The sequence below is a fragment of the Squalius cephalus genome (genome assembly GCF_949319135.1).
Source record: "Squalius cephalus genome assembly, chromosome: 25".
Taxonomy (NCBI): domain Eukaryota; kingdom Metazoa; phylum Chordata; class Actinopteri; order Cypriniformes; family Leuciscidae; genus Squalius; species Squalius cephalus.
Window position 1 is genome coordinate 23,380,152 of NC_137146.1, and position 12,536 is coordinate 23,392,687.

The 12,536-nt window shown below is 35.8% G+C and overlaps 1 protein-coding gene across 1 annotated transcript in view; it reads left to right on the forward strand.

Moving 5' to 3' along the window:
• Positions 1 to 12,536, forward strand: part of myo3a (myosin IIIA) — a 77,966-nt gene that overhangs the window by 46,433 nt on the left and 18,997 nt on the right. The window contains exons 18-23 of the mRNA XM_079863830.1: positions 2,147 to 2,273; positions 3,907 to 4,117; positions 4,630 to 4,777; positions 9,886 to 10,039; positions 11,295 to 11,383; positions 11,736 to 11,865. Coding sequence (XP_079719956.1) covers positions 2,147 to 2,273; positions 3,907 to 4,117; positions 4,630 to 4,777; positions 9,886 to 10,039; positions 11,295 to 11,383; positions 11,736 to 11,865 — 859 coding nt within the window. The remainder of the gene's footprint in view (positions 1 to 2,146; positions 2,274 to 3,906; positions 4,118 to 4,629; positions 4,778 to 9,885; positions 10,040 to 11,294; positions 11,384 to 11,735; positions 11,866 to 12,536) is intronic.

Below are 12,536 nucleotides of genomic sequence, written 5' to 3' on the forward strand. Positions count from 1 at the left end.
ACACTAACGTTTAGATATTTAAATAGAATAAAACGCCAATAACAAAGTGAGATAGGTAGGTTAGCTGATTACCTTAAAATTCCATAGATATCGGCGTCAGTTCATACGGCTGTTAACACTTTCTATGACAAGCGGATGCGATGAGACCAGGTTTCCGGTTTCGTCATGCGACGTTCGACATATACCCTATAGAATTCCTCACAACAGCACAAATCTGACAAAACAGGTGTTGTCTCAAGCACACCTGGTGCAACTAATCAAGGGCTTCATTAGATGCACCAGGTGTTCTTGAGCTAGAACACATGAAATATATGAACTGGCTAGGTTTGTTGAGTGTCATGTTTGCCTGCATGATAGAAATATGGTCAAGTCAAAAGAAGTTAACAGAAGATATCATCGCCCTTCACAAACAGGAACAGGATACAAAAAGATAGCGAAGGCACTAAATGTTCCTAGATACACTGTTGGAAGCATAGTTTGCAAGTTCAAAGTTAAAGGGACAGTGGTAACGCTATTTGGACGAGGCAGAAAAAAGAAAGCTATCAACGGCTGCAACCAGATTTCTGAGAAGGCAGGTTAAAAAAAAACCTTGAGTGACTGAAAAAGACCTGCAGCAAGACTTGATGGCAACAGGCACTGAGGTGTCAGCTTGCACAGTAAGACACATACTAAACACAGTTGGTTTCCATGCCAGAACTCCAAGATATACACCACTACTGACCCAAAAGCACAAGAAAAGTTGGCTCCAATTTGATCAAAATCGTATAAATAAGCCACAGACGTTTCGGGATTCTGTTCTGTGGAGCGATGAAATGCATCATTGGATCATTGGACCTGGAGCCATTGGACCATTGGAGAATATTACGGAACTGGAGGCTGTTGCTCATGAGGAATGGGCTTAGATTCCTCAGAAACGCTGCCAGAAGCTGGTGTCCGGTTATACATCTCGTATACAGCAGGTCATAACAGCAAAAGGGTGTTCTACTAAGTGCTAAAGATGCTTGCCTTGAAGGGGTTGAATAATTTTGAGACTGAAGAAGTCATTAAAAGTTGCATTTTCAGTTGAATTTGGGGAAACCACTTGAAACGTTTGTTGTGTTGAGCTATTCCAATTACTTTTGTTTGATTTGTTCATTGCAAACAGCTCAAGGTCTGTAAATTTTGCCAATAAGCCTGATTCGCAATGGGGGTTGAATAATTTTGATTACAACTGTAGGTAGGAGGAACGCTGATGTGCAATGAGCGTGAGAACAGCCTGTCTGTCAATTCAGGTCCAGTGCTCTAAACATTGTTGATGGCCTATGCGGAGGGTTATGTAGAAGTTGTGACCCAGTGCTCTAATGCCATCAGTCTTCACAATTACCATCAGGCGAATCAATGATGCATGCTGGAATACATTACCAGAGCATGTTTTATCTGGAAGGCCACATCCAAGCTTATCAGTGAAATAAGATATCCCAAGATCATGAAACTGTCACAACAGAGAGCAACAGTTGGGTTTTGAAAGTAAAAACCCAATTAATGTTCTTCATAGAGAAATGCAACCACATGAGGTTACGCGAAAGTATATTTTAGAAGCTACAAATAAGAAATGATTTAAATAGCCGAATTCTTGTGAAGAACTACAAAGTCCATAATCTTGGTAAGCAATCCGAGAAGTTGCTGTCACCCTGGAAACAGAATATTAGAATACATTTTAAATATATTAAATCTGAATATACCACTGAACTTACCACCAGGCCAACATCTGAGGGATACAAACGTGAATGCTTTCTATTGGAAACTTATTCTATCTCTGTAATGTCAGTTTAGATTTCCATTTCTCAAGGGAGATAGAAGTAATCAGAGGCCATTGACTGACATGACTGTGACTGCTGTGACATTACTGAACATGGTATTCATAAGGGATCCACATAATCAAATAAACAGACATGACAATGTGCCACTTGATATTATCTGCTATGCTACATTTGCAGAAATATGCAGCATATTTATTCCTCTGGGTCGGGATGCTTAAACGCTGATGTTATTAGTAATAAATCAAGTTATGTATGACATCTCTTCAGTGGTACTTATAATTGAATACATATTATTTCTCCATTAATATGACCAACGGTGGTGCATTTGTATGTCATAATTTCATCAGGAGCTCGGGAGCGTTTACAGCGTCTTAGCTGGGATCCTAAATGCAGGTGATGTCGAGTTCACATCAGTGGCTTCTGAACATCAGACGGACAAAAGCAACATTTCCAACATGGCAGTGCTAGAGAGTGGTAAGAATTAACATGCATTCCAGTTTTTCAAGGCTGACCTTTCATGCTGTACAACACAACCTCTTGATCTGAGCCTGAGCACAGTTATATAATCAGTCATGGGTGTTGTGTGTTTATGTAATTCTGAAGAGCCATAAAAAACCCTTGGTAAATCCCTATTGGCAAAATCCCTTCTGAAAAAAAATCTCCATAAACAAGCCTAAGGTGGTTTGTTGCTCTTAGCTGACTTAATAGTTTTAGAGGGTTTAAGGGCACCTTTCACCAGCTTATTCATACCAGCTTATCCAACTTAAACCAGCAAACCACATTTGACTAGTTTTTTTACACAGTCATCATGGGTAGTAAATAGTATGTAGGGTTAGTGCATTTCAAATCATTCTGGGTTAATTTCATAAAGTGTCTAGGATGATTTCATCCACAACCCCTTGCGCTACAATGATTCGCCCTTGTGATGATTTGCCATTTTTGTTGCAGAAAAAAAATGGTGTGAGGAATTAGAGAGCAGTTTTAAATATTTGAACCTAAAAGTATACCATTAATGATTATTATTAGTATGTAAATTGGGATGCGGCTCCAGTCACATACTATCTATACTATATTGCATATCTGATTAGTGTGTCCCAAATCCAGTTTTAACTAAAACCCAAATCTATTTAAAATGTGGTTTTTTTTTTGGTCATTGAAATATAGCTGAAATAAATATTAGGTGAAATCTTAAACCTAAACTTGGCAACTACCTGAAATAAATAAGTTGATTTTGAAGTACTAAAATTACTAAAACTAAAACTGATAAAAAATAAATAAATAAATTCAAGCTGTACAGAAATATAAATAAAAATTGTAAAAATGACAAAAGCACATAACAAAAAACTTCAACTAAAAAAAAAAAAAAGTTTTTTCAAAATATTAATAAATACTGTATTAGTTTATAAATAATAATAAAATTACACTACCCTAATCATAGTACATTAATTTCCTATATTAGCTTAGCAAAGGGGTTTTCGAATAAATTTTAAGATCATTTTAACGAATTTGGCTAGATGTTAAAGCTAACAGAATGTCAAATAAATTAGTTAATTAAAACACTAATATAGTTTTTATTAATATTTTGAATGTTTTTAACATTTTCTGTTTTAATTTTAAAGTTTTAGTAATTTAGTAAAATTTAGTACGTTTGTTGTGTGTTTTTGTCATTTTTATTAATCTATCTATCTATATATATATATATATATATATATATATATATATATATATATATATATATATATATACATATATGTCTGTTTATTTTTCATCAATTTTTATTTCAGTTTTAGTTATTTTAGTGCATCAAGTTGAAATGAAATGAAAATGAGACATATTGGCAACTATCTGAAATAAAATAAATTACTTTTTTTATGGTTTTAGTTTTAACTATATAGTAACCCTGGTTTGTGGTATACAATTTTTCTGCAATTTCATGAGCTGGTAGCATGCCCCTAAACTGGTGCACTGGCTTGTCACATGTACTGAGATTATGTACTAAAATCACCAATGCAGTACAAACTTTTTGCATTCAGTAGAAGTGGCATGCAGCTCCAATATACAAATTGAAGCAGATTGTCGTTATGTTCGTATGTGTTTGTGTGTGCAGCTGCGTCGCTGCTGTGTATCCGTGCAGATGAGCTACAGGAAGCACTGACCTCTCACTGCGTGGTCACACGGGGCGAAACCATCGTCAGGTCAAACACAGTGGAGAAGGCCACTGAGGTGCGGGACGCCATGGGCAAAGCTCTCTATGGACGCCTGTTCGGCTGGATTGTCAACCGCATCAACTCTCTCCTGAAACCGGACAACCAGTCAGGGTGAGAGAAAGAGAGTGTTCTCAAACTGTGATTTGCCAAGATTTCAACGTTTTCTCAATATGAACATTTTTGCATCAAATTGTTCATCCAAGACCAGCGCTGAGACAACTTCTCCTAATTAACTGAATACTAGAAATAAATGGCAGAGGCTATTTGCAAATTAGTGCAAATTGCAGTAGATGCAATTTACTTTGTTAAAATCAGTATTTTCTTACCATCTATCGCTATTTACACTAAGTGAAAATAGCAGTATTTTCTTTGCACTAAGTGAAATCAGGTTGTGCCCACACCACTGCTCCTGTTATCAGATTATCAGGTTTCTTTCATAATTTAGTCTTGCTCAACCAGACATTGGTTGGTGGAGTTAGTGTAAATAGCCTCTGCCAACAAGGCAAGCTATTTGCACTTGGTACAAATAGACAGTCTGGAAAGAAATAATGACAACTCTTTATATAGCATTTTTAAAATTCAATGTTAAAATGTTCTGATTCTATCTTTGAATTTCTCTTCAGCGAGGAAGACAAGGGTCTGAACATCGGCATCCTGGACATCTTCGGCTTTGAAAACTTTAAGAGGAACTCTTTTGAGCAGCTCTGCATCAACATCGCCAATGAGCAGATCCAGTTCTACTTCAACCAGCACATCTTCGCCTGGGAACAGGTACATCCCGACTCTGATAAAGTCATCTCATCCCATCCTGAATAGTTTGAGAGCTTTTCTATGCCTTTTGGGAGCATTTTTATTTCTCTATCTCAGCATAACCTTATTTCCATCTAAATGGTGGTAACACCTCATCATTTATGGTTTCACAGTGCTGTGAGAGAGGGAGTGAAGGGGAGCAGAATATTCAGTTTTCTTTTAACGCAGACAAGCGTGGCAATTCCCCAGACTGACTGGACTGACTGTAGCCTTGGGGAGAAAGTGATTTGGTGCCTCTAAACGTTTGAGACTAACCCACATTAGTGGCTTCATAAATCATCCGAAACAAGGGTTACGTCAGGAGCCGCTGACTTTGCTGGTGTTTCTATAAGCAGCGGCTTTACGTAAATGTGTGAGTGTGAAGTCCACATATGTGTGGTTAATGCATAATTCATTGGTATTTATATAAGTAAATCTCGCAAAAAACATAGGAAATGCCCAGGTCATATACAGTAAAAACATTTATTTATTTATTTAAATCAGAATAAAACATTCCACTACAAAAATAAAAAATACTTTTAAATACAATTATTTCCTGTAATGTGTATTTTACTTTTTGAAGAATTTATTATTAAATTATTATTACATTTTTCTCAGTGATGATTCTTATAGATTCTTATAGATTATTATTACTGTAATACAGTATTATTTTATGTATTAAGTAAAACATGTAATACAATTATCATTTTTGTAAATCAGTATAAATTAAAAGGCAGTAAAACATACCACTAAAAAATATAAATACTTTTAAATAGTTAAAATATTTCAAAAAATGGTAATGATTATTTAAATTATACTAGTGAGATTTTAGGGGGAAATGTGCTTTTAGATCATTTTTAGATCATTTTTAATGTACACAGTAAAAACTTAAATTCATTTAATCAGATTTAATTAAAAGCAGTAAAACAAGCTACATGTTACAGGTGATCTGAATTTGAGTCTGTTTTAGTTTGACTTCGATTTGGTTTTTGCTCTGTTTTCCTATGTTTGCTTGTGTTACTATGGTGATTTATTGTTTGATTTATTCCCTGCACCTGTGTCTCGTTTCCTTGTGTATTTATAGCCCTGTGTTTGTCTCTTTAGATGTCAGGTCATCATTACAATTATGGTTGTTCTGTTTACCGTGTTTTTGGTATAAGTTTGAGTTTGTTTTCGTTAAAAGGTACTGCTTGTTAATAGATCCAGGTTTTTTTTTTTGTTTTTTGTTTTTTTTCAATCCCAGCGTGACACTACTAGTGTCTATAAATACTTTATATTTGAAATAATAATACATATTAATGAGAATGAGATTTTAATTACACTGATAATTTATGGTAAGAGTGCTTAATTTCCATTAGAATTAAAACAATAATACCAAAATGCAAATTGTCCAAAATTGGTCCCAAAAAAAAACCAAAAACAATTTAATTTGTTTTTCATTAAATTTGGATTGATATGTGACCCAAAAAAGGCTTTGTGAGCTTCACCTGTAAAATCTATTAATATCCTATTTGTTGCTGTGTGTTCTCCACTTATTTTTACTCAGAGCGCTCAGGAGTATATAGCCTCAAGTAAACACTTGAGAGCATGTTTTCTGTCATTCTTGTGGTGCCCGTGTTGCTTTGAATTGCTGTTGTTTTTGCATCCCTGAGGCTTATATGTCAACAGCAGTCTTACTGTCCCAAAAAATGAGGTTGTTCTCCATTTGCTGGATGATTTTACCCACGGCTAGAAGCTCTAATCTACACCAGAGATTAGATTTCTTGAACTAGCTTCTGTATGTGTGTTGATGCATTTCGCCAGTGAACAATCTTGGTCTGTGTGTGTATTGTAATTTATCAACATGGCAGTCTAGAGACAAGACAGACAGGTAATTTGCTCTTCGGGTTGAGTGTTTTGCTCACAGGAAGTCATCGTATAGCAGTATGAATTGCCTTTAGGAGGTTACGGAGCTCCAGGCGTTGTCACTACTCGATCCGTACCGGAAACACAATCTGCGCAAGTTTTGCTGTCACTTCCTGTCATCGCCAACGTTTATACTACAGGGTGGGCCATTTATATGGATACACCGTAATAACATGGGAATGGTTGGTGATATTAAAGTCCTGTTTGTGGACTTCTAAATGGCCACCATGGTCACCACCCATCTTGAGGAGTTTGCCCCCTCACATATACTAATGTGCTACAAACAGGACTTTAATATCACCAACCATTCCCATGGTATTTATATGTATCCATATAAATGGCCCACCCTGTACTATGACGTCACTGTCACTACTCGATCCGTCCTGTACTGTACTGTACTGTATGTGCGAAAAAACGTCTCGGTTACGTAGATAGCATAGATATTTACATGGATTCTTTTGCATTTTATGCACAAGTTATGACAATCATGCTGAGCGTCGGAAAGTGAAACGGGCGTCTACGAATTTTAGCATCAAAGGTAACTATGGCCCAGTTTCACAGACAAGGCTTAGACTAAGCCAGGATTAGGCCTTAGTTCAATTATGCCATATAAGCCCTTGTGAAAAAAAAAGTATACTTTATTGTATTTGAAATATATTCCCTTTTTTCAATAATACATTGCAAATATACTAACAAAAATTTTACTATCTTTAAATATATTAAAAGTATATTGGATAAAAAATAGATATATAAATACACGTATGGTATATTGCTTGTATGTTTCGAAGACACTCATAATGAATATGTAATGTACTTGTAACACAAATAAAGTACACTTTAATATCACTAATCAATCATGTAATTAGTCCCTACACAGGCATATACTTAAAGTATACGAAAATATACTTTAAGTTGGTCCAATTTAGTACACAAAAGTTCATTAAATACACTTAAAGTTATGCTTTACTACAATTTAATTACAACTAAAATATACTTAGTACAAAATTAGTTTTTTCAAAATAGCACACTTCAAGTTAACTAATCATTAACACACTTGAAGTGTACTATATTAGTCTGGCTGCAAGTATACTTAGCATTTTTTTTTATTTTTTTTTTCACCAGGGAGTAGCTCTTATAAACGTGCCTTAGAAAAATAAAAGCTACAGGTGTGTATCTTGAGACAAAAAAAACAAAAAAAAACAATGGCACTGACATATTTTAAGATATGTCAGTCACAGTGTTGCTTTCAGTTAAAACAGCTCAAATATGCATTTTACTCTCTGGGCCTAGCCTTGTCTGTGAAAGCGGCGGTATAAGAACCGGGAGATTTTTATAATGAAAAAAAAAGAAGAGAACTGACTACTGGTACAACCTCATGTGCTAAATTCACAAATTTGTTTAAAATATCAAGTTATGTTAACTGTACTTGTTCAGCTCCCATATCTGGGTATTAATATACTTTAATGTAGTTTAATTTGTCAGATATCAGATAGTAATATGATCTTTTTCTATTTACTTTGAACTTCAACTCTTTCAGACGTTTTCTTTTTTTCCTTTTAAAACAGACGACAGACTCTTCTACATCGGCCATCTTCTACATTACATACAGTAGGCAGTAAATGCGGCTAGTTGTCCTGTCAGAGGAAAAGAAGAGAACTGATAATTTTATGTTCAGCGTACAGAACTGATCATTTAATTACATATTATGTATTTTGTGTTTTCTTTGGAATGCCAGATGGATGGAGGGATGGACAGATGGAGGGAGGGATGGAGGGATGGAGGGAGGGAGGGAGGGATGGATGGATGGAGGGAGGGATAGATGGATGGATGAATTCATTTATGAATAAATAAATAATGTTATCCTGTGTGTTTTCTTAAGTGCAGACATTTGTTAAAGTATGCTGAAATAAGTAGAACAAACCTTTACAAAATGAAATATTAAATGTAAACAAACACACTTAATGCACATCTGTATTTCCCATATGGGATCTAGCAAATGTAAACAATTTAGTGTAATTTTATAAAAATTTTCCATTTATTTAATTTAATCAATTTAATGTATGCCACATATTAACCTTGATATATTTTACCAAAAAAACCTGTATTTCTGTCAAGATAATCACTAGAAAATAACTATTTACGATACGGATCGTGTAGTGTTGAATAACAACTGCCGTAAATGCTTTCGACATACTTCAGCGCTTTCGCACATGCGCAGTACAGATCGTGTTTCCGGTACAGATCGAGTAGTGACAGGCGTTAGCCAGCAGAGTTCAACAGTGTTGTTGAGAGCTTACAAATATTTGAGGATAGATGAACAGAAATTTTTTCCCCAAGGAGAAATTCAGGGCCAAAACAACAGCATGCATCAAGCGTAAAGGTCACAGAAAACATCACATTCAGAGACATAGTGTAATCAAACAAGACATTTCAAAATATAAATGCATTGTCTTATAATAAAGAGTTTTCTTTTGACATTTCATGTAGAATTAGTCACGCAAGACCAGAATTTTGACTATCAGCATGAATTATTGCGCAGCTTATTCTGGCCAAAAACCCACACTTACATGTAGACAGAAAGAGACCATCTAAGTGACATGCAAAGTGACCCATTATACTTAAATTTGTTTTTAATACTGTTTTGACGGTGAGGAATTAAAGAAAACACAGTTTTGGTCTGGACCAGTTGAAGAAATATTCATAAAATTGTGTATGGACTTTGAGGTACATTTTTTTCTATCCAAAATAAACAAATACTGATAGTTTTACAGCTACACTACCATTCAGAAGTTTGGGTTGGTAAGGTTTTTTAATGTTTTTGAAAGAAGAACAAAAATTGTTTTGATCAGAAATTAACTAAAAACTGTAATATGATGAAACTGAATTTTCAGCATCATTACTCCAGTCTTCAGTGTCACATGATCCTTCAGAAATCATTCTAATATGCTGATTTGCTGCTCAAGAAATGTATTATTATTATCAATGTTGAAAGCAGTGCTGCTTCATATTTTTATGGAAACCGTGATAAATAACCGTTGTTTCAGGATTCTTTGATGGATAGAAAGTTCAACAAAACAGCTTCTAGTATCTCCTTCTAAATTTCTTAAACGGAACTGTGCAGATGGTTCAGAGATCTGATTCCAGTAACCTCACAAAGTTCATCAAAACATGTGGTTTCTCTTCAGGATGAGTATCTGAACGAAGATGTGGATGCTCGAGTGATCGAATATGAAGACAACCGGCCGCTGCTGGACCTGTTCCTTCAGAAGCCCATGGGAATGTTATCTCTGCTGGACGAGGAGAGTCGCTTTCCTCAGGCAACCGACCAGACCCTCGTCGGCAAGTTCCCCTCCCTAAAACATCATAGAGCTCATGGGCCCTAATTCAACACTCTAAACACATGGTCTAAAGCTCACGGCACAAGTGCACTTGTCTTAGAACATGTCCGAATCCACTTTTGCTAGTTTAACTTCTGGAAAAATGGTCGGCGTGCTCGGCGCATGGTCTGAAAGGGTTGTCCCTATTCTCTTAATGAGTAATGGGTGTGTTTTGGGCGTAACGTGCAATAAACCAATCAGAGTCTCATCTCCCATTCTGGCGCCTGGCGCCGCATTGCACAGAGTGTATGATAGAGCCCTTAATCTTTAGCTGTGTTCACCTGGTGGGTTATGACCAGAGAGACACTTACACTCTTGCTCACTCTCTCTCTCTCTCTCTCACACACACACACACACACACACACACACACACACACACACACACACACACACACACACACACACACACTCAGACGTATGGTCAGACCCACAAGAACAAGGGAGAGACAGTCATCAAACATTTACTTGCATGCTAAGTTCTCATCTTCTTTCTCCTGAGGACTCTCTCAATGGAGTCTTTAACTGACAGATTAATAATTCAGTATCCCAAGACTAGACGCCTAGCTGGTTTTCCATGAGCTAGCTTTCCTTTATACTGAATGAAACTGATGGATGAATTCATTCACGCGTATGTCATGAGATCATGAATGGATCAATGAATTAATGAATGAGTGTATGGTTCAGGTCGATGAATGAGCAAATGTGTGAACATGCGAGTGAGTGAATGAATGAACTGACGTGAATGAGTGAATCAATAGACCGTTAAATGAATAAATGGTTTATATTAAGTGGCTTTAACTACTATGTACTAACATTGAAATGAATAATTTGATACAATGGACTTATTGTGTACATACATGTTTTACATTGTACTTATATTTTAAAAATACCTGCATGTAATTACAGCTGTAATTAATTTATGTAAATACGTTTGTAATTACACTGTTGACCCTTCCTTTACACCTCAACCCACCCTTAAACCTACCCATACCTGTCCCTAATCTTACCCGTATCACACCTCAATGTGTTCTACAATACAGCATGAATTCAATAAGTACATTGTACTTATTTTTAGATGTAAGTACATAGTACTTAAAGCCACTTAATATAAAGTGGGACCGAATAAATAAATGAATGAGCTATTGAACAAATGAATTAGTGAATGGATGGATGAGTGAATGAATAAATTGTAATGAACACATCTTTTGTTTAATCAGAGAAATTTGAGGACAACTTAAAATCTAAAAACTTCTGGAGACCAAAGAGAGTTGATCTGGGCTTTGGAATCCATCACTACGCTGGCAAGGTAAAAATATGTTATATTTTATCAATATTTATTTAAGCTTGTTTTCGACATACTAAAAACAGAAACAGATATTAAGGATAATTGAAGGTATAGTTGACCCAAAAATGAAAATTCTGTCATCATTTACTCATTGCAAAACTGTATGACTTTCTTTCTTCTGTGCAACATAAAAGAAGAAACATTTGAAAGAATTTTGGAAACAAAACCTTTGACTTCTTTTGTACGTTTCTTAAAATATCTTCTTTTATGTATGTGTGGGTGCGTGAATGATGAGAGGATTCTCATTTGCATCTCTTTAAGTGAAGATAATAGCCTGTTGGATGTAAATACATCTTGTTTCTCATGTGATTAGGTGATCTATAATGCCAGCGGCTTCCTGGCTAAGAACAGAGATGCTCTTCCTGCTGATATTGTTCTTCTGCTGAGGTCGTCAGAAAATGAACTGATCCGTAAACTGGTTACTCACCCGCTCACTAAAACAGGTTTGCTTTGACTTTTTACTGTGTGTGTGTGTGTGTGTGTGTGCGCGCATATGTGTGCACCAATATACAAAATCCTTGTCCTTATGGGGACATTTTTTTTGTCCCCATGAGGAAACAGCTTATAAATCACATTAAGTGATGTTTTTTGAAAATGTAAAAATGCTGAAAGTTTTCTGTGATGGGTAGGTTTAGAGGTGGGGTTAGTGTAAGGGAATATACAATTTGTACAGTATAAAATCATTATGTCTATGGAAAGTCCCCATAAAACATGAAAACACAATGTGTGTGTGTGTGTGTGTATTTTTAATTCGCCCTGTCTCTGTGAGATAGATTTTCTAAACAGTGACCTCTATTAATGTGTCAGTCAGTCCTATCATTGCGTAATTGCTTGGTTCAAGGACTCGGTTTTCCATTGTGCTGCCAGAGAACAAAGGAAATGGGGACATTTTGTTGCTTTGAGTACATCCACCAGTTTCCATGACTTTTGAGTCCCGCAGTGTGATTGCTTTTTATTGGCAAAGCAAGAAACAAGGGCTGAGGCTCTATGAAATCCTAGATTAGGGTTGGGCGATACATCTATATTGATATTTATCAGAAAATAAAAATCCAGGATAATGATAATAAACTCTTAAAGCATTTTTTTTACATATGTAGCTCACACGTTCCATGTG